Raw genomic sequence first — 23,477 nt, forward strand, 5'->3', positions numbered from 1 at the left:
ATTGATCCTTTGAGCTAGCTCTTTTAAAACTGATATGCATGCAAATTCTCAAGGAAAGAGTAGCTGAGACAGTCCTCGAGGTTGAATCACCTGGGGTACCTGCTTTGTCTTGATTATTATCTGTTTTTTTTTCCTCCGAAAATAAGCAAATTTTTAAACGTATTAGTATTAGTAAATTTCTACATACATATGGAATATGCAAAGTGTACATATTATCTACAGATAAACATCTGTCCTAATTTTGAGCAGGTGTAAGGCATCAACTTTATACTTCTGTTTGAGATGTAATGTCCATGCGGTATGACAGAGTGATGTGTCATGAGGACCAGGCAGCCCTTGAGATTCCCTTGCTATATGCACACATTCATGTTTCAGGTAATTGGAGGTCTTCCCTGGTCAGATCTAATGTTTATAAATTTTGTCAGTAACTATATTTTTTCACTCCCTGTAGACACATAAACATAACCACGTTCCCATATCAAAACTATTGCAGGTTTCCAGTCCATTGTCAGCAGATGCTTATAGTATATTGGTTATCCTAGTTCCTCAGTTTTTTCTATAAGCCAATGCCTCTCAGTTGCTGTTGTTCCTTTTTCACCAATATTAGAAAACTTTAAAGTCAACAAAGCATTATTTAATCTGTCCCGGGTGTCTTTACACTTCCTTTTTGTTTAATAAACATCTCTTTTATGGTACAGTTACTCTTTCTACAACTACTTGTCCTATAGGATTGTGTGGTATACCAGTAATGTGCTTTATATTAAAATATGCAAAAATGTATTCATCTTCTTGGATACATATGCAGGAGCCTTAATTTGTGCAGGTATTCCCGTAATTGCCATTATTTCCAATAAGTGTGTAATTACACAATCAGCCTTTTCCGAACTTAAAGCAGATGCCCACTGAAACCCTGAGTATATATCAATGGTATGATGTACTTATATTTCTTTTCCAAATTCTGCAAAATGAAACACATCTATCTGCCAGATTTCATTCCTTTTGGTACCCTTTGGGTTACTTCTGGCAAGCAATGGAGTTTGGTTATACAAAAAACATGTATGAGACTTTTAAATTATGTCCCTTGGCTTGTTGCCAAGTAATAGAGATTTTTTTTTCTTTAAACCTTTACTGTTAACATGATGCTTTTCATGAAATTTTGAATACATTTCCTATTAGTAATTGGTCAATTTCCTCATTTCCTTGTGCCAGTGGACCTGGTAATTCTGTATGAGACCGAATAAGAGTAATATACAAGAGATAGTTTCTACTTCAGATGACCTGTTGCAGTTCCATAAATAACAAAATCAATTCTGGATTATCAGAAGTAAATTCAACAGTTTCTATATGCAAAATAACTCTCCGGCATGTTGAGAGTCAGTAATTATATTAAGAGATTCACGGAAATCTAACAGTACTATAAGGATTGCATACAATTCCGATATTTTAACTGAGTATATGGACTTTTGATCACCTTAGTTATTTTATGTGGCTTATAACCTGCCATTCCCATCTGATTTGCATCAATATAGAAGATTGGTGCCTCTGGAATTGGTGTTCTCTTTACAATATGATGAAGGATCTAGTTAGTTCTTTTTATAAACTGTATACATTTGCTTTTTTTGGGTATTTGTTATTAATTTCTCCCAAGTAGTTACTTCAAGCTCTTTACCAATCTTCATTGATTACCCACAATTACATAATTTCAGCATTAGTGAGAGGCACTACAATTTCTTCTAGATCTGTTCCAGACAGTTGATGCAGCCTTATTCTACCTTTTATAATTAATTCAGAAGTTTTTCTATTTATGTCTTCAATTTTTACTTTGTTTATGTGCTAAGAAAATCAGTTCCATGATTTTCTCTTCCCTTTGCATAATGAGTCCTGTAAGATAATGAGTTGAAGTTAAAATAACCAAAATACAACCAAGCATAGGATCAATTCTATCCACATATGCATCTTACAGGCTTCGTTCTACCAGAATTAACCCGTTGTCTGCTTCAGCTGTTAGACGTCTTGGACTGTTTAAATCTGAATCCCCTTCATAATGTTTGAAACAAGTTACCTAACTCATAAGTAGTAACCCAGTTGTTGGCCTCAGCCTGTTACTATCTCCCATTGATTTTTGAAAATCATTAAGAGTTTGCAACTGGTCTTTACAGATCTGTACCTTTTGTGGTTAAATTTTTTATTGAGTTATTTTTATAGCTCAAATAGGTAAACTGAATCTCCTATTTGTTTTTTTGTTTTTTGTTTTTTTTTCTGGGAGCAATCTGTAACCTCCAGCATTGCAGAATTCTTTGTTTCCTTATACATTTTCTCTAAAGCATCTGCATCAGAATCAGCCAACAATATCATCTATGTAATGGTAAATGATAGATTAAGGAAATTGCCTATGAATTATTTCTAATGGTCATTGCACAAAGTATTGACATAAAGTTGTACTATTCAGCATTCCCTGTGTAAGTTCCTTCCAATGGTATCTTTTCATTGGACCACTACTGTTCAGAGTAGGTACAGAGAAAAGAAGCCTGCTCATTCAAAAGTATTGTGAAAAAACAGTCTCTTAAGTCAATTACTACTATAGGCCATGACCTAGGTAACAAAGAAGGTAAAGAAATTCCAGGTTGTAAAAGATCCATTTCTTGAATTACTCTATTCATTGCTCTTAAATCCGTTACCATCCTTCATTTTCCTGCTTTTTTTTTTAAACAACAAACACAAGAATTCCATGGCCTGGTAGACTCTTCTATATGGTGAGCCTCCAGCTACCCTTGTACCAGTTGTGAAGTGCCTGAAGTTTTTCTTTTGTTATGGGCCACTGCTCCTGCCACATGGGTCTGTTTGCTATCCATTTTAGGGACAAGCTTGTTGGTATATCAGTAGTGGCCTTTTTGTATAAATTTGGAAACTCAATACCTGTAAAGTTCTGTGTTTGGTCAATGGGCACAACTTATTATTTCTCTTAATTACACATATTAATACCTTCCCCAGAAGCATCTACCATTTCACCCTAATTTCATTATTATCTGTGTCTGTGATTTCAGGAATATTAATTTGAATATCCCCATTGTTGTAAAAGATCCCTTCCCCATAAATTTATGGGTATTTTATCCACATAGGGTCTTAGCTTCCCTGTTTGCCTTTCTGGTTCCACACACTTAATCCACCGTATACTTGTGTCTTATTTGAGATAATTTACCAATTCCTATAAAGTATGTATAAACCTTCTGAAGTGGCCAATCTGGCTTCCAATACTTTTGAGAAAGGAGCATGACATCTGCTCCTGTATCCACCAAACCTTCTATTTTAATACCATTCATTTGTACCATTAACTCAGGTCTCTGATCATTCACCATTTTTTGTCAGAACACACATCTTCCAGTACTCCCAAATGCACCTGTTTATTCTGCTGGAGTGGTTTTGCCCTTGATATATAGAAATAGTAACAGTTGAGCAATTCTATCCCCTACAGTAATTTGCATCTCCTTCTTCACATATGTCATGATTTTAATTTCTTCCTTATATGATCCCCATCTATAATACCGGCATGCACAATAAAGTCTTGAGAAGTTAATCCACTTCTTCTCAATATTATTCCTACTGTCCCTAAAGGTAAAGGACCATAAACACCAGTGGTTATTTTGTAACATTCAACCTACCGGGGATAATGTAAGACATTTATCTGAGGCCTGATCCAAAGTTGGGCTAGCTTGAGTAGCATGCATTAAATCATCAATACCTAGTCTTTGTTTTCCTGCAAGTTTGTTACCTCCTGGCTGACCAAAGAAAGACAGCTCGTGTTGTTTGCTGTGGGGTCCCGAGGTAACAGGCCCCTCCATTTGTTTTCTGAAGACAAGAGATTACTTTGTAAGTCTCTCTTCAATTGGCAGTCTCTAGACCAATGTTTTCCCTTCCCACAGCAGCTACAACACACTGGAAGTCTTGGCATATCACTAGCACCATGGCCAGAAGCTCATTTTACTCTTCTATGAGTACCATTTACTCTAAAATCAGTTATTTTGATGTCTGGAACATTTAACCTTAAAGTTTCTTTGTAAATGGCCCAATTTCCACAATTAAAGCACCAGGTATTTTGATATCTGAGATCTCTTGTAATAGCTTGTCCTGTGATATTGTTTTGATGATCCCGAGAGCTAATATTAACGGTCTCTCTTACCTATTCATTTAATGGAGCTCCTCCTTGGGCTTTTTAATGGTCTAATTGCTCTCTTACATTCAGTATTTGCATTCTCATATGCCATGATCAGTTTCAGTGCTTGTTTAGTCTCAGGATCTGATATGGCTCTCTCTAGAGCTGAAGCCAGTCTCTGTAAGAATTCTCTGAAGGCTTCTCCAGGGCCTTGAAATGCCTTAGTGAATGAAGTGGTTGTTTTACCAGGCTCCTCAACCATATCCCAAGCTCATAAGGCTGCAACATGACATTGTTCAATTACTACATCTTCAGATCAGACTTGTTTTTTTTTTAAGTCAGCATAACATCCTTCACCAAGCAGTTAATCTTTTACAACATTTATCCCCCTTGTTATATTTTGTTGTTCTATTCTTGTGGCTTCATTTCTCCACCACAATAACCACTGTAAGTGTTGAGCAGCTTCTAACACAGCTGACACCAATGCCTTCCAATCTTGGGGAATAAGTCTATGCTGCATAGCCCAGTTACTTAAAATTTGTTTAATGAAAGATGAATGCATTTCATAATGTACAATAGTCTCTTTAAAATGCTTTAAATCTAGCATGTCTACTGAATGTCATGCCACCTCATCATAAGCCTCACCACCATCATTAGCAAGGAGGGATATGTTGCACAAAAACTGGAAAAGCTGATGGTGTCTGTGTGGCCCTAGACAATTTCTCTATCGGAGCACTTGTCTCCAAAGCCCCTTTGGCCTGTCTGCTTTCCCATTCCTCTAGAATCTTTACAGCCTCTTTGGCTTCCTGTTTTTCTCTGCCCTCTTCTGCATGCTGGTACTCTGGACACCTGGTGCATGGAGCAGGGTGGTTAGTCTTCTAGTGGATAAATATCACCTGTTCTCTCACAAGTCTGTTCCCCATCCCACACTTGGGATCAAAATAAAAATATGTTTACATCCACAACAGGTCTTCATGTCATTTTACTTTATTTTGTAGTGCTGGGTATAGAAGACAGGTTTTTGTGCAAGATAGACAAAGGCTCTTCCACTCAGCTACATTCCCCACCACAGGGAAGGTATTCATAATATTGCTTTATTATTTAAATGTTCAGGTTTGGAGAAGTTGGGTAATGATTAAAGAGTCAAAGAACAGCAAGAGCCAAGTGTAGAAAAAAAGATAGTTTCACTGAAAAAAAAAATCTTCTAACTAGAATATTCTACAGCTCTTCTCATATGCAGTTAATTTTGTTGTTGTATTAGAAGAAAGAATGTTCACAATGAACAATATGATTAGCACAATGTCTGACTCACAGTGTGTCATCAGAGCTCACTTCTTGTTGGTACTAGTGATGGCCAGGCTATCTGTTACTTTTCCACTACTGAATGATCTGTAGAAGATTGTGATGTTTTATTAATAAATGGGACCTCATGAGGCTGAGAAGCTTCTGTAAGGCAGAAGACACTGTCAATAGAACAAAGCAATAGCCTACAGACTGGGAAAAAGTCTTCAACAACCCTACATCTGACAAAGGTCTAATATCCAAAATATATAAAGAACTCAAGAAATTAAATACTACCAAACCAAATAATGCAATTAAGAAATAGGGCTCAGAATTAAACAAAGAATTCTCAACAGAGGGATATCAAATTGCTGAGAAATACTTAAAGAAATGCTCAACACCCTTAGTCATCAGAGATATGCAAATCCAAAATCACTCCAAGATTCCATCTTACACCCATCAGAATGGCTAGAATAAAAAACTCAAGTGACAGCACATGCTGGCAAGGATGTGGAGAAAGGGGAACACTCCTTCATTGCTGATAGGAGTGCAAACTTGTACAGCCACTTTGGATATCAATCTGGCACTTTCTCAGAAAACTAGGAATAGGGCTACCTCAAGACCCAGCTATTCTACTCCTTGGAATTTACCCAGAAGATGCTCCACCACACAATAAGGACATATGCTCAACAATGTTCATAACAGCCTTATTTGTAATACCCAGAATCTGGAAACATGTCCCTCTGTTGAAGAATGGATAAAGAAACTGTGGTACATTTACACTATGGAATACTACTCAGCTATTAAAAACAAAGAAATCCTGAAATTTGCAGGCAAATGGATGGAACTAGACATGATCATACTGAGTGAGTTAGCCCAGACCCAGAAAGACACACATGGTATATACTCACTTATAATTGGACACTAGCCCAAAAGGGATGTCCCATGAAAGTCTTCACTTACCAGGAGATTGGGATAGATGTGAGGACTTCCAATAGGGACTCTAAGTGAGAGAAATATGGAAGAATGGAAAAATAGAAGGATCCAGAGAGTCCTAGAAACATACAAGAAGAACACCATGACAGGCGGATCTGGACCAAGGAGTTCTGCTCAAACTACTGCACCAACCAAGGACAATACATGCAGTAAACATTGAACCCCTGTTCAGATCTAGCCAATGGACAGGACATTATCCACAGTTGTGTACAGAGTGGGGACTGACTCTGACATGAACTCTGGTGCCTTATATTTGACCACTTCCCCTTGGTGAGGAGGCCTGGTGGCACTCAGAGAAAGGATAAGCAGGCTACCAAGATGAGACTTGATAGGCTGTGACCATATAGTGGGGGAGGAGGTCCCCTTCTGTCACAGACCTAGGGGATGGGAATAGGGTGAAAGTGGGAGGGAGGAACAGAAAGATACAAGTGAGGGGATATCAATTGAGATGTAATCTGAATAAATTAATTAAATAAAAATATTGTTTAAAAGATTGCTCTGTTTTTTAAAGTAGGAAAACCCAAATTCAGACTCTGGTCTTTTACTTACAAGGCCTTCCTATGGTACAAATGAAAAAAGTGGGTCTTTCTCCCTGCTCTGTCTAAACAGTGAACAGTATACAGGGTCTTCATATGTTTTCTTCAGTACTTTTTCCCACTCAGGTAAATGCTTAAATTATAACTGAGTATTCATTGTAAAGCCACACTTTAAAAAATATTAAGGAATAAAAGACATGTTTTGTGAGTCTCCTAGGCTTTCCCAGGTTTAAAAAAAAAAAAAAAGGCCTGGCGATGTGTGGATTTATTTTCCACAGTGGCCAGTGAGCAGGACTCCCATGTAGACACTCCTTAGGAGTCACAGGTCATCACAGCCAGGGGCATTCGTGTGACACCTTCCTTCCCAGGTGAAGGCTTATTGATTTCAAAGTTGGTTTATGTGTGAGAGATGGACTGAAACAGAAGTGGGCCCTGGATCCTTCTCCCTCCGGCTTCCTACAGCTTCATTTGTTCCTTGTTTTATAGACCTATTGCTTCCCCATGACGGGTGGGCCGAGAGTGAAGTACCGCCGTCCCCACCACCACATCCTAGTCTGGAATGGGGCCTTGAAGATTTCAGCCACAGGTATCGATAAAATGATATATCGTAAATGTTCTCTGTTATAGTTTTTCTGGGAAAAACTCAGCAACCTTATTTTAACTCTATTTCTTTCCAGAATGGAAATCTCATAGTCCTCATTTTTCCTTCCCACTGACAGATTTTTGTGGCCAAAAGCTTCCATTGTTCATAATTGGCTTCCTGGAATTTTTTGAGATCCATCTTATATAATTAACATCACTAAGAAAATAGCTGTGTTTTTTTTTCTTTTATAAGTTTAAAGACCAGAGTAGCAGAACTCAAGGAAGACTTATATAGGAAGGTACAAAATAAAACCAAGAAAGCATAAAGCCTCTGGTTCTCCTTACTTTGTAATTGGCAAACCCAAAACATATTTTAAAAATAGATCCTCCAAGAAAGTTAATGGAACCTAAAAATTAAAGCAACACCATATAATCTAAAATATTGAAAAGGGTACCTAATATTATAGCCACTCTGTAATAGAAACTAGAAAATCAATAACTTTTAGATTCACACAAGCATGAGAGAGGAAGATTTACTGAGCATACATACTATTTAACTAGGGGAATTCATAGATTTTCTTCTTCTGATGAGTTTTAAAAATCATTAAATTGTCTCTTTGCTATTTTCTGTATTTATTATGGCTGTTAAAAAATTGTGTATTTTATTCCATTCTGTTTCCCTTGATAATCCTGTGAAATTTCTTCATTTTTCTTGCAGCAATGCTGGTGTCATTTCTATTATGCTTTTTAATACAATCTGCTAAAAATAAGGCTACACAAGAGTATAGCCAACTCTGTCAGAGGGAATCCTGCCTATGTTGAACTACCTCTGACTTTTAGTTTTTGAAATCATTTATTTTTCTCAGCACAGTATCATGAACTCCAATGAGAATCACAATATGTTAGCTCAGCACTGGTAGGCCTTTTTAGAAGAGTGTAAAGATGCAGTTAATTTTGTTCATTTAATCTATATTCTCTGTCTTGATCCTGAATCCAAAATGCATTTGATTATGTATAAAATTCAGTATTTTAAGTAGCTGCATTCACTCTATCTTATAGTTTCTCCTGTGTATACTACATAATTCCGTTGAAATGGTACAAAGAGGAATTCAGTAGAAAACAGATTGCCAAAATCCTAAGCAAAAACAGCACTCCTGGAAGTATCCCAATACCTGGCCTTGAATTATACTACAGAGCCATAGAGATAAATAAAACAAACAAAAAATAAGCAAAACAAAACAAAAATAAAAACAGGTTGGTGCAAACATGTAGGCAGAAGAATAGGATAGAGAACATGAAAATAAAATCACCTCATTTTGACAAAGGCATCAAGAACATACACTGAAGAAAAGAATCTATTCGGCAAATGGTGCTAAGAAAATGGAATATCCAAAATGAATTTAGATCCACATCTCTCACCCTGCTCAAAAGTCAATTCAATGCAGGTCGAAGACTTTAATCTGAACCCCAGGACACTCTAACTACTAGAGGAAAGGATAGCAAAATACACTTGAAGTTATGACCCCAGCAAGCACTTTTGAACAGTACTCCAACAGCATAAAAAATAGTCCCAGGGATCAACACGTGGGAATGCAAAGAATTAAAAAGCTTCTGAATAGCAAAGGAAACTGACAGCCTACAGAATGGGCTTGATAGGCAGAATGCATTGATATCTAGAATATATAAAGTTCTGCACAAATTAAGGACTCAAGTCATACACATGCCTAATTAATAATTAGGCTAATGAGATGAACAGAAAAAGAAAAAACACCAAGAGCCAAAAAATAATAATTCTTAAATGTTCAATATCCTTAGCCACCAGGAAAATGTAAATTAAAGCCATCTGAGATTTATGTCACCCAGGTCAATATGAGCACTACTACCAAGAAAACAGATGACACCAAGTGATTGCTAGACTTGGGAGGGGGGTGAGAAGCCCCTGCCCACCGCTGGGGAAACTAAACAAGGGCAAGTATTTTAGAAGTCGGTGTGAAAACTGCTCTGTGCGATGGATGGAATTCACTACAGAAAACACAACCAATACAAATGCAGAGTTGTGGCGCCTAGTCCCAATAGCTGTATCTACCAACCCCTCCTGCGTCTAAGACTCAGGGAACATCGTGGAAGAAGGGGAGGAAAGATTATAAAAAGCCAGATGATCAGGGAGTTTGCTGTGAGATACCAGATTATGTTTCTGGTCATATCAAAAGCTGCAACCTTAAAGTCTCACCAACATGCCTGCCCACACATGAGCTGGGTGAGGATCACACCATTGAACCTGTCACAGTGGATGGGGAAACAAAGTCCAAAAGGCCTCAACCCTAATCAAAGGCAACTGAGGAAAGCCAGGAGCAAGAGAGGTGGTCTTCCCAGGGGAAAAAAGCACACCAACTGCTTGTGCAGGGCCAAACACTCAGCCCTGAAAACATACATACAAATAACATTATATGGACTCAACAGTCTATATTGATGAATATATACGTATGTAAATAAATACATGCAAAACCAATTAGTAAAAAAAAAAAAAAGGCCAAGGATTTGAAGGAAAGCACTATATGGGTGTTTTGGAGAGAGGAAAGGGAAGTGAGAAATGTTATAGTTGAGTTATAACCTCAAATGTTAAGAAAATGCTTTCAGAAAATTCATAGAACCACAAAAAATAGAAAACATAAAATTAAAACTGTCATGTGAGCCAGCTACAAAGGATTCTTTTCTGCTACAGAGTCACTTGCAAATATAAATGTATTGCTGTACTGTCACAATAGCAATGGGATGTAACCAGCCTAGATGGAAATCTATAGGAAAGTAGATAATGAAAATGTTACCTATATAAATAGAGATTCACGTTACTCACCTATTCAGAACACAAGGTTAGGTTAGAAAATGTGCACAATCACGGGCTGAACCTGAAAGGGTATTAACTAAGATGACCCAAACTCAGAAAAACAAAACTCGTGTTCTCTCTCTCATCTTCAGTCTTAATGTTCCTACACATATAAATAAGAGATTAGTTTGTGGGAGTGGGTATAGACTATGAAACTAGACAGACAACCTGAAGAGGAGAGCAAGAGGTATTGAAAAATGGACGAGGGGTACAAAAGTCACATGTGACATGAGAGTGGAAGAGGCCATGGAGTGGGATAGAACACCGAATAAGGAAGAGAAATAATAACCAAAAATTTATTTGAAAAATATCATAATAAAACCTAACTCCTTGTTAGCTAATTAAAAAAAAAACTTTTTTTCCCTTTTTGATACAGGGTTGCTCTGTATAGCCCTGGCTGTCCTGGACCAGGCTGGCCTCCAACTCAGAGATCCCCCTGACTCTCCCTCCCAAGGGCTGGGATTAAAACCATGAGCCACCACCATCTGGCTCCAAACTCTTTTTAAACCAAAGAAAAATATTATTTTTCTCTTAAGAAGATAACCACACAGCTAATTAGGAGAGAAAGATCATTACAAAATGCCCTGGGAGCCTGGAAGACAGAACCCCAAGTCTGTAAGATGAAGGAAGCTTACGTCAGAAGAAGAGTGATTTTCCGGAAAACGAGGGGGCCCATGAGGCAAGGACATGGTAGAAGAAAAGTCTTGACGAGAGAGGGAGGAAACCTGTGTTCAATGTGGCTGAAATGTGGGTATCGGGAGGAAGGCTCCATGGCAGTTCGTCTGCCATGTTGCGGGAGAACCTCGCTCATGGAAAGCAGCAGAGCACTGGACTTTTCAGTGCTGAACCCTGAGCGATTTCAGGTGTGCATGGGGAAAGCTAGAGCCAATGGGATTTGTTCTACGTGAGAGTAGCAGGATCTAAAAGAACCGAGAAACTGTATGGGTGGAAAGGACAGAGGCATTTCTGAGATGGATAAAACAAGTCTTAGTGCTTTGCAACTCTCCCTCCTCCTGGGAACCTGTGACCTGTACCATCCTGCAAGCTGTTGTGTTGCCTAGGTGACCAGCAGCAGTGGGATTTGATTGTGTGAGGATAGAGGAAGCACTGGAAGGGAGCCAGAGGAGTTGAGCAAGGAAGCCGGCCCCCCTGCCTTTCAAATCAAACATGGAAAGGCAACCACCAGGGAAATGTGTGCTTTCAGTGGAGGAGCCTTTCTTTAATTTGATCAAATTAATGTCTGTTCTTTGAAATCAGAACTTCTGTTACATCAATGATATAACATAAGAGGGAAGTTTACAATATAAGTAAAAACAAAATATATGGGAAATGTGGTTTCTTTGTTTGTTTTCTTGTTTTTGTTTGGTTGGTTTGTTTTGTTTTACTGTGAAATCTCAATGACTGATTAAAGCCAAACAATAGCAAAATATGTTGAGTATCTGTGCTGGCTAGTTTTTGTCAACTGCCACAAGCTAGAGCTACTTAGAAAGAGAGAGAAAATGCTTCCAGAAGATTCGCTTGTAGGCAAGTCTGTGGGGGTATTTTCTTGATATGGAAGGGCCCAGATTACTGGGGATGGTGGCACCCCTGGGCAGGTGGCCCTAGGTGCTATAAGAAACCAGACTGGAAAAGCCATAGGAACAGGCTAATAAGCAGATTTATACCTTGTCTCTGTATTAGTTTCTTGGCTGATGGACTGTATGCTGTAAGATGAAGTAAACACCTTTTTATCCCCAAGTTGTTTTTGGTCATGGTGTTTTATCACAGCAATAGAAGCCCTAACTAAGACAATATTATTAACAAGTTAGACAACATTTGGTTATTCCTTTATTGTTCATATTTTCTCAGTCGTATCCTCACACAGATAGAAGTCATAGACCCTAATGGTTCAAACAATTTTCTTGGCAGATCTTTCAAATCTTCCTCCCCGTCTTTTACTTTCAGATATTTCTCCTTGAGCATCTACTCCTGACGCCTCTGTGTCTTTCATATTCCTGGTTCGTCACCGTTTTCCAGGACAGCGGCATATGTTTCTTGATGCCCTTATTTATTCATTATGCAGCATAATTTGACAAGAGTATCATTTCTATTTGAGAGATTCCCTGGTTGTTCATGCTGAAAACATGGCCTTTATCTAGGACATGTCTTTGGCCTGCTGTCAGCTTCCAGCTTCCCACAGCCTCCACTGCAGCCCACTCAGCCATGAGCACATGCTAACTTCCTTCAAAATTAAAATATGTCATATTTTATAGTTAATCATTGTGTCATCCTCACTCCAAATGCTTTCGATGTGCAGCATAAAATTGCAGACGGTTCTACCCATCTGACTTACATGGCTAAAATGTTTTCACATTAACTAATTCAATCCTACACCCGTTAGTTCAGTATGCTGGCTGCTGGCATTGGCTCTAATCCCATCATGCCTTACACTACCCTCGCGCCCCTCCTTAAAATAGCTGCCAGTCTGACTCCAGCTTTATTTTGCATCTCCAGTTTGTAAGATGGCAGTGAGGACCCTTTTAATGAACGTTTTCAAATTGTGCATTTGGACACATTCGAATTGGTGGTAGCAGATGTATATAGCATCAAATTAATGGATATAATCAGACATATGTATATATGTGTAAATGATTTGCAACATTCATATGTACAGTGCAGCTTTCATTTATCCTACTTCCCTCAATTGTATCCTAATATTTTTATAAAAATAAATTTGCTTTGTTTGAGCAGATCCTAACTCGATCCTGTATCATGTGTCACTCTCATACTATTTGTAGGATAGTGGTATATAAGAATGATTATTTCCCAAAAGTTTAGACAATTTGAGCTCTGATTCTCAGCAGGCTGACTATTGCCGAGTTCGAAAAGATAATCTAAGAGGCTGAATTGGATTAACCAATATGCTCATCCGTGGGGTAGATTCCAACAGTCTTCCATGAGCAGAGTGCTTTAAATGCAGCGAAATCTTTGTTTTGAAGAAGAATATTCATGTTGGTCCTAAACAACATCCCTGAAGGCTCTCATTAAAATGTACAGCATCTGCTTTGATCAACTACTTGATTTTATTTTATTTTATCCACTAGTCTGTTGAAACAAAAAGCAAACCTAAAATGCAAGTTAATTAGGCGGCTGATCAGATCTTCAACCTAGAAGGAAAAGACTTCATTGTTTGTGCATTCAAGGCAGTGTTTTAATTCAAGCTTGTGACTCAGGTCCAGGCTTTGCCCTCGAGCAGCTGGGTGACCTTGGACCACCAGTCCCGCTCTCTGGGCCTCAGACTCTTATTTAGTGGATAGAATACCTTTAATCCCCTCTGCCTCCTCTTTGACTCTGGGAAGATCATGTGTCTTGCTGACATTAAACCTGCATCATCACACAAGATCAAAGCATAAAATCTTATGTGCAAATAAAGGATGAATAGCACATGTAAAGACACATGCTACCCCAGCACCACAGCTTTTGACCTCTGTGGTATCTCTGAATACTGTAAAATTAGTAAGAGAAATGAGGGTATTCCCATTAGACCAGACTGGCATCAGTAACATTAAACGAGTCAAAGAGTCTCGGGCACAGTTGGCATTCTCTGTCATCTCTCGGTGTCATGGCACTTGAAGGCTTTCTCCAGCGACAGTGCGTGCAGATACCCAGAAAGAAAATCCCAAGATCTTTGTAACACCGAGGAGAAAACTCATGTTTTCTGCAGAGTTTTCATGAAAACAGATATATCCTTTGCACTGGAGAGAACTTGAGCCCTCATTCCAAGACCGCTCTGAAACCCAAAACTGGAGCTTATTAATATTAATATTAAAATATGACTAACATTGAGTTCTACCACACTAACATGTAGTAGGAACTATTCTCAGTATTTTGCATATCTGAATTTACTTAAACTTTTACAATGGCCTCAGAGAGTAGTTGTCTCACTGCACATTTTACAGAAGAGGAAACTGAGGCGTAAGGGTGGACAATATCATTATACTCCTTTTACATAAAAGGACGTTGACTTGCCCAGGTCACGCAGAGTGCAAGCAGCAGAGTCAGGATGTAAACTGCTCCATTGGGTTCTGTGATCCCGACTCTCGCGTACAGCACCTGTGGTACCCATCGGGAGACGTTCTACTCCCGCCCACTGTGGATAATAGTGGAGGCTCATATATTCATTCAGCGGGCTTCTTATTTTACATTATCGACAGGAAATGTCAAACAGCGACGATAAGTTTTAAGGAAAAAAACTGAACATCGCTGGTGTATTTTGGTTTGAAAGTTAACGTTCTTCTCTTCTTCAAGACTAAGGTTGCTTTTGCCGGTGGTTGTAAAAGATGCCGAGCTCTTTAAAGCGTGACCTCAGTCCTTTCAGATCATCTAAGGGTTCTGATTTGTCACTGGATGTGAGATTAGGACAGAAGTCCTGCTGAGATGAGCAGCATGTCTATGCTTACGCAAAGCCGAGGACAAAGGAGAAAGCAGTTGTGACTTAATTTGTGGGACGTGTACACCTACTTCTTTCTAAACAAAAATAAGCCATTATCTGAAACTTCTTTATATAATCCTTTGTGCTGAATCCTCAAGCAAAACAGAGTATTCAGTAGAAGCAAATTCTTTAGATTGACCCCAACTACTAAGAAATCCATAAAGTGCATTTAATGTATTTGTGTCTAAATTGTCAACTGTGCCATTCCTGTGGCTTCCTTTTGGCATTATTGATGGACAGACTCTGTGCTCAGCATTAACATTACTCTTTGAAGATCACCGAAAAAGGTAAAACTCAGTCTCCTGCAGCCGTCAGTCATGCAGGATGGTTTTCTTTAAGGAGACAACCCTTTCACTGCTCTTTAAAAGAACCCACTTATCCCTTAGGAATCTCTTAGCCCACTTTGGGCCCTGCTAGTATCCAGCAACATCCTTTGAAGTGTTGGGGCTCCCTGAGCACCCCTCACCCACCTGAAGTTATATATGATGCAGCAGGATCCCAGTTAGCAGAAAACACTGACGAACAAAAGATGCTATTAGCACAAGTGTGCTTTACTTAGAATAAAGTACATAGGCCAGAATCCTTACAGTCCATAAAAGAAGTCTAAGAGCCAAGAATAGATTTAAAATACACGTCTGCAGTCTGAAGAGAAAATGATGAGGGAATATATGCAACGTGAGGACTATATATTTATATTTATTCATAATCTTCCACCTTCCCTCCCTCCCTGCCTCTCGCTCTAGACCTAAATATGACATATACCTTCTTTCCACACAGCTCTGGAGTGGATTCCACAGTGTATTTTCCAGATCAACATGTCAATTTCAGATCTGAGACACCAGCCAGGCAGCCTGAATCAATTAACCTGAAAGCCTCTAAGAGCATGGACCTCGGTAAGTGATGGGGAGGCGCCTCCAGGTCAGCATCCCAAGTCTCCACCCGTCTGACTTTCCAAATGTTGTCCAGTTTTTGTTTCCCCAGCTTCGGAAGCTGGGAAGGGCCTCTGTTCATCCTCTCTTCCTATTTCCTCTCACACATGTCATGTAATTAACCAAGCTGGAAAGAAAGGAGAGATGCTTATGTTTATAAAGCATTCCACAGAATTCTCTCCCTATGTAGATCAAGAAAACAAAACAAATTCTGGAAAATGGAATGCCACAAACCAAGCAAGCAAGCAAGCACCCTCCCGCTCAGCTGCCTTTGCATTTGTTTAGTGGTTTCATCTTGTGTATACCATGCCTTCTGGGCATACCTATTGCGTGGCCTGCCAGGACAATGGAGGAAAACAGTACTTTCCATTGGTCTCTTCAACATAAGAGTTCTAAATCCTGTGACACCTTAGTGTGGTGTCTAAATAATCTTACTGACATTCTGAAAAACACAGGACTTGTCTTCAGGGGAGGTGCAGGACTCTGGGAACAGTGTAGAGCAGGGCATGTGACTGGAAGACTTTTCAGACACTGGGGAGCATTGCCGCTGCCGCCCTCTGGGATCTCACGGACAGGTTGTAGCACACACTCAGAGCAAAATACTCGTTGCATCTTGAGTGCTCAGGGGCCAACCTCTGCAACTGTTTTATTTATTTATTTATGTATTTACTTTTTCTTGAGGCATAGTAGATATTTCATTAACAACAAGGAAACAGAAACATCAAAACTGCAAGCTCTACCCAATGATCTGATAAACGGTGCTTATCTGTTGTTCATTTACAGCAGCTCAGGAAAATGTTCAGCCACAACGAAACTGGGGAAATTGATTCCATTTTTCTATAAATTAACTAAATTGTTGTGAAGCATTTGCCCTAATCGTCTATATTGTAAGGCGGATAGAAGAGCCTAACAAGGAGGCTCTCATGAGCAGTGGTCATAAGGGGATTTTCTCAAGAGCAAACCTGGGACAAACCAAAGGGCCAATGTATGACACTGATATCTGTGGTGACTGATCATTTAAAAGCAATTCACTTTTCTGAAGTACTTGATAAGCATCTCCTGTCCTGTCCTCCCGGTTTCTTTATAAATAAGCTGAATGGCTAAAAATGGTTCTCAAGTTTGGTGAGGAAAATATATTGCTGTTTTCCTCATCTAGTTAAAAAAATGTGGCTAGCATTATAATTCTAAAATCTTCTGTGCCAAAGATAAAAGTAGTATATCATCCATTTTACAAGAGAAAAAAAATATTACAAAGTTTACAAAATTATTCAACCTCAGTCATGTCCAAAAATATTTCTATTTTTAAAATTTTTATTAGGCCTTTGAAACTTTCATACAATGCATTTAATCCTATTTATCCCCTTTCTCAACTTCTTCAAAATACAGCCTACCCACCCTACTTCTCTTATTGTCTTTTTTTTCTTTTCTTCTTTCTTTTTTTTCCATCTATCAAGTCCGAATAGTGTTGTCCATATATTCTTGAGGGTATGGACTTCCACCGAGTGCGGTTGACTCACTAGGGGATGCACTCTTAAAGAAAACTGACTCTTCCCACTTTAGCTGCTAATAGCTCCTCAGCTAGGGGCGGCCGGGGTTCCTGCCCCCCTCCTCTCTCCGTGTTGGAATTCGGTCTGGCTTGAGCTTGCACAGGTCGTGTGCACGCTGTCCCTGTCAGTTCATAGTAGGACGCTCTCTCCTTGCAGTCATCACTACCTCTGGCTCTTACACTCCTTTAGTCCCCTCCTCTACGGTGACTTCTGAGCCTTGGGCAGACAGACGTGAAACAGATGTCCCATGTAGGCCTGGGAACTCCATAATAGCTGACTCTCTGTCCCTTGACCAGCTGTCCGCCTGCCTCTGTGTTGGTCACCATCTACCACAAGCAAAAGCTTCTCTCTGGTGAGGGTTGAGAGATGCAGTGATCTAATTACTACTGACACTTTATTTTGTTGAGATTTTTTTTTTAATTTCAGGTTGAGAACTTATTTCTGAAATATGTATTTTAACATTCATCCATTGCATTTTATTGTTCATGATAGGTTCTAACACTTGAATGAACAATAGCAATAGTAATATTTGTTCAATTTATACAGTTTTTCATGGGTTATTTTGTTAAAAGGCATAAGTTATAAGAAAAAAAAAGCACTGTTAAAATGCACTGTACCAAAGTGACTTAGCTGTATGCTATTGAAACATTTTTTTTTTACAGTAGTTGGCAAAGTCGAGACCCTTCTGAGAAATATGAGTTGATGGCTAGTAGAGTTGGATAGCAGGCAATGTAGACCTATCATGGTGTTTAGCCCCAAAGAGAACCTGGAGTCAACTTACTAAATGTGTTGTCTTTCACACTGAGTAAACCCAGTGGTGTTCTAGTGCTGAGCATTCAGAAATGTCTCCTCTTTGCTTAGAGAGTAGAGTGTTGCTTGTGGTTTAAAGTACTCTGAATTCTGTGTGTGTGTGTGTGTGTGTGTGTGTGTGTGTGTGTGTGTGTGTGTATGATCTATAATTATATAATATAAATATATAATTGTATATATATATGTATGCATGAATACATATGTAGCTAAATAGTATTAATAATAATAATGTTTTGGGGAATAATGCTCTCAGCAGGATAAAATACAACTTCAAAAGTTAAAAACTAATAATGAATTCTAGAGCTGGAAATGCAGTTCAGCTGGTAGAATGCTTGCCTGGCACGCACAGGGCCCTGGATTTAATCCCCATTGGGGAAAAAAAAAGAACCTATAATACTTAGGCAGAATACTCACGTAATAGTAATATTTTCTTAACCTGGAAAAAGCATCAGCTTCATATGGCTAAAAATAAAAAAACATAAAAGGATAAATGTTCATACTTATTTATTGAGTGATGACTTTAGACTGGCTAGCTCTCTGTCAAAAAGTTTCCATGACCTAAGTGTAGTAGGAGATAACTCCATCCACTTGAGCTTGATTTAAGACCAGCGAGGGCTATGCAGCCAACGCTGTCTTTTGTAAAGTCTGTAGGAATCTTCAAGGGGTCTTGGGCACCCTCCGTTCCATCTCTGTGTCATGCTTGCAACTGAGTCAAACTGTAACCTTACTTTGTATATTGAGTCATCTTCACATGTTCGGATGGAGTTTTAAGGGTGAAGTGATCCTAATTACACATATTTATGTATATGTCCAAAGACAGGCAAATCTTACTGAAAACTAATTCAGTCTCTTCATTCTCATCCCTTTTCCCTGGTCACCGGCATGCACAGGGCTTCAGCCTCAATGGCTCTGCCTGTTGTTCTGTCTGGCTTGTCTCAGCCATGCGTAGGCATGCTCATGCCATGAGGACTTTGGAATCTTTGCGTCCTTATGTAGTACTGAATGAATGAATCTCTTGTTCTACACTTCTCTCTCTCTCTCTCTCTCTCTCTCTCTCTCTCTCTCTCTCTCTCTCTCTCTCTCTCCCTCTCTCTTTCCTATTTAAATGGAACTTGAGCTTGATGGAAGGGTTTATTAACTGCTTCTTTTTTTTTTTTTGCATTTCTTGGTCCATTTGTATCTTTTTATTTTGAATTTCTTTATTTGTCCTTTGCCAGTATTCCATTTGTTTGTTTTTTTGTTATTTTTAGAATAGTATTGTAATGTTGTAAATCATTGCATGTGTTTTCCCTTTGATCTTGATATCTTTTACTATGAAACATGTTTGGGTGGGACTAGCATGCAGGCACAGTTGATAAAATGTTTACTGTGAAACCATGAAGACCTGAGTTTAGAGCCCTCCCACATACCTAAAAAGCACCAAAAGTTAGTCTACTTTGTAATTCCAGGTTAGGGAGGCACACAGTAGGACCTCTGGGATCTGGCTGACCAGCAGTCCAGCCAATCAGTGACCTCCAGGTACAATGAGTGACCCTGTCTCAACTCTAAGATGGAAAGGGATTGAGACTGACTCTGAGGTCAACCTCTGGCCCTTCACAAAGATGTGCCCAGACCCCACTCTCCAACACATAAACACAAGGACAAACACTTTAGATTTATTGTCATATGTCCCCATTCTGTCTTCCTTTTGTTTTTTGTTTAGTTCTGTGTGTGTGTGTGTGTGTGTGTGTGTGTGTGTCCTATTTATCTCATTTATTTTGTTCTAGAGCCTTTTGGGGGAAAATGATTGATAATATTTTTTATTCATAGTATATGAGGAAGAAGAATATGTCTTTAGAAAAATAAATTTTATTATAATATTTGACTTTTCCATCCTCCCTGTTAATTTGGAATGCAACCTCATTAGATAGTAAACTCCTTTATACTTTTACTTGGTGGGATTATAGGCAAGGTTAGACATAAATCCACCCTGCGCCATTGGCCATCCTGTGCAAATTATCATGCTAGTACTTGGAATTTTAGTTATTTCCGGGGTAATTTTGTTCTGGCTCATCTTTTTAAGTAGAAAACTAGAACTTCTATAAGTTAAATAGAAAAATAGAAACTTCTTTTCAAAGTTAAATTACTTTAGCTCTTCCAATAAGTTGACTCTGCTGTGAACACTAGAATCAGATAATCAGAGTGAGTTTAGAAACTGGATAGGAATGGTGTGTGTGTGTGTGTGTGTGTGTATGTGTGTGTGTGTGTGTGTATGTGTGTATGTGTGTATGTGTGTGTGTGTGTGTTGCTGTGTGTATGTGATGTGAATGTTCTGTGTGTACATGTGTGTGTGTTTGATGTCCTGTGTGGTATGTGTGTGTATACATGTGTGTGTGATGTTCTATGAGTATGTGTGTGTGTGTGTGTGTGTGTGTGTGTGTGTGTGTGTGAGACGTGCTGTATGTGGTGTATATGAAGCGTGAGTGCTGTGCTGTGAGTGTGTACATGTGTGTATATGTGTGTAAATGGTACTTACGCTTCCTGTAGGTTCCTGATAAAAAACTTTTTATCAAGTTAAAAATAGCTTCTCTGTAGTCCTAGCTCCCCAAATTTTTACTAGTCCCTTTATTCTTTAAATCAAGAATGAGTATTGAATTTTATTAAGTGATTTGTAAGGATCTATACAGGGTGTCAGTATATATTTTTCTTTGTTAATCAAATATAAGTAAGATAATTAGTGAATTGTACATAACTAATCTCTGATTCTTTTTGAATAACTGTTTTCTCTGAACTTGTAAAGTTTATTTGATTCACTATAGTTTCACATGTAAAGTTTCTGTAGAAGAGTTTCAGTATAGCCACACTCGAAAGCCTAATGCAGCTTTACTTGATATTCTTAATTCATATGTAACCATTCTAGATTTGGGGAGGCCATTTTTGCTTCAATATTTAGTATGCATGGAGTATGCATGTGGTCATGTTTAAGACAGATCAATGATGATTAAAATAATAAGGACAAGAAATTTATTTTTAAGCAATTGGCTATAACTATGCTTATTCAGGGGGTAGGGTGCAATTTAAGGGAATGGGCAGATCCTTCTGGGTTTTCCAGAAAATCAATCTTTCCCTACTAATTGCAGACTTTCCTCTATTTATTTAAATTACCAGAATTACGATGTTCCGTCTGGATCCCTTTAATTTGCTCATAATTGAGCTTGTGTGGGTGTTGAGTTGGAAGCCCTCAGAAGCTGAATAACACAGCTGCCTTTTTGGCCTTTGGCATAGGGTTTCCCCCAAGAGCTGCCCTTATTGGCAGGATGCCAGGGACCTTACATTCAAAGACTTTTTGATGAGGCATAAAAATCTTTAATTTCCAGGCTTGGTGTTTTATGACCCCATAATAGTGTTTAAGAATTAGTCTCAATTATTTAAGGGACAGCACTTCAGGATTTGGGCCCCTTTGTTGACCTAATCTATAGCCCCATTCAAAGTCAGGTTTAAAACACTGTTTCTCATAAGATTTTTTTTAAAAAGAGTTTTGTGTCCTGCTTCCATTCGGGCTCCCACTCCTGTTTCCGATGGTGTCTGTGACACTGGAGGAGAGGGCTAAGGGCAGTGCAGCTGAGAAACCCTGGTCAGCTCTCAGCCTCTACTCAGTGGGAGCAAATGAGGCTACGGCGATGCACGCGGTGGCCAGATGAAATTGTGGGAAGTTTTCTGGCAATGAAGCTTGTTAATATCATATATTCCATGGATTGTTTTTTCACAAACTGCATGTGTCTTGCATAACTCTCTCTAAACTTGGGCAGAGGGATAGATCAGCTGATTGCCTTTGAGGATCTGCGAGTCAGCAGCTTCAGTCTTCGTTGGTTGCTTCTGTTGTTTTAATTTAGGGAATGTTTGTAGACACATGCAGTCGTTGTAAACTATACACAACTTCATCTCCTCTACCTGTAAAGGCAAAAGTTAGAGATATATTTTGAACCGACCTCTTTCATATGTGTCAGATATTCCTCTTAGGAAAAAATTGTCACCTCTCATATCAGATCAAAGATGGAATGAAATAAGTTAATTAACCCCACTGTGTCTACTGCTTTGTCTTTGTAATCATGTCTCTCATTTTTGCATTTTTATATACAGAATATGACAAATGCCATAAAGACCGAATAAATAAATCTTAACTATTTGTTCTGATATTATACTAGTTTATTAATGTTACATTTTGATATATTTCAATGTAAAATTGTATTCCCATTGATCTTTTTTATTATCATCAATACACAATACCTCTGAAAATGATAAAAGCTCAATCAACTATTGCTGTTTTAGCACCATGTCTAACATTAAAGTAACAAACAAATCTGGTTGCTAATGAGAAGCTAATGGTAACCCCAAAATAAAGTGCTTCCTCGCCTTCTACATTGGTCAAGGAAGTCATCATCAGGAAGGAGCACAATGAGCTAGATGACTTGTGCCTTATCAAGGCAGAAGTAGACAATCGCAGAGCTATTGAGTCACCGATGAACTGAGTACCCACTGTTTGCCAGGAGCCAAGAAGTGATGGGAGAAGCAGTCGCTATTCCTAGATTAAACCCCATCAGGAATGGAAAGCCCAGGAGAGGCTTTCAGGGAAGGCTTCCACAAGGAACTTCTGACGTAATGATGATAAATAACATCGAGAGGAAAAGTCGAGGACATTAAAGACTCTACTGTGGCTGCCTAGCCGGTGGCTAGGGGGAAAGAGGGTCCAAGGATGAGGAAATAAAAATCTAAAAAGAAGATCTAAAAAGGTGATCTAGGAAGAGGAAGAGCTGCACAGCTGCATGAGAAGACACGTGTAAATTCTAGGAAGAGCTAGCAAGGATTAGGGAAGAGTGCGATGGCCGGTGTTTAGGATGCTTAGCAGAAGGCAGGGGGAGAACAGAGCCGCTGCCTCCCTGTGTTAGTGTTTCTTCCAGGGCACAGAGGATGGTGTTCATCTGAGGAAGTGGGGCTGCCTGCTTCCGAAGGCTGGAAGCGTTGTTACTCTTGTGGCCTAAATGCCCCGTGATTATAAAGCAGCTGTCCTAGGTTACTTGAAATCATGTAGGCTCAGCCTCCACCTAGACCGAAGAAAATAACTGATTTTTACAGAGATGATAAACTCTCTGAACAGCTAGCCACCTCAGTGCTCAGGGTGGATCCTCAGATCTTCATATCCAGGAACTTAAAAAGGATAAAACTGTGGTGATCACTGGCAACCCGCATGGGATCAATGAGATGACTGAGGTGAATTTGGGGAAGTGGTATATGTGCTATTGACCTTTAATATG

The 23,477-nt window shown here is 39.0% G+C and overlaps 1 protein-coding gene across 3 annotated transcripts in view; it reads left to right on the plus strand.

Annotated features, from left to right (window-relative positions):
• PARD3B (par-3 family cell polarity regulator beta) overlaps window positions 1-23,477 on the plus strand; it is a 982,300-nt gene that overhangs the window by 578,012 nt on the left and 380,811 nt on the right. For all 3 annotated transcript variants that reach the window (XM_084778917.1, XM_084778918.1, XM_084778919.1), the window contains 2 exons: window positions 7,450-7,549; window positions 15,678-15,793. In XM_084778917.1, coding sequence (XP_084635043.1) covers window positions 7,450-7,549; window positions 15,678-15,793 — 216 coding nt within the window. The remainder of the gene's footprint in view (window positions 1-7,449; window positions 7,550-15,677; window positions 15,794-23,477) is intronic.

This window comes from Acomys minous (assembly GCF_964271855.1).
Source record: "Acomys minous genome assembly, chromosome: 4".
In the NCBI taxonomy this organism is placed as follows: Eukaryota; Metazoa; Chordata; class Mammalia; order Rodentia; family Muridae; genus Acomys; species Acomys minous.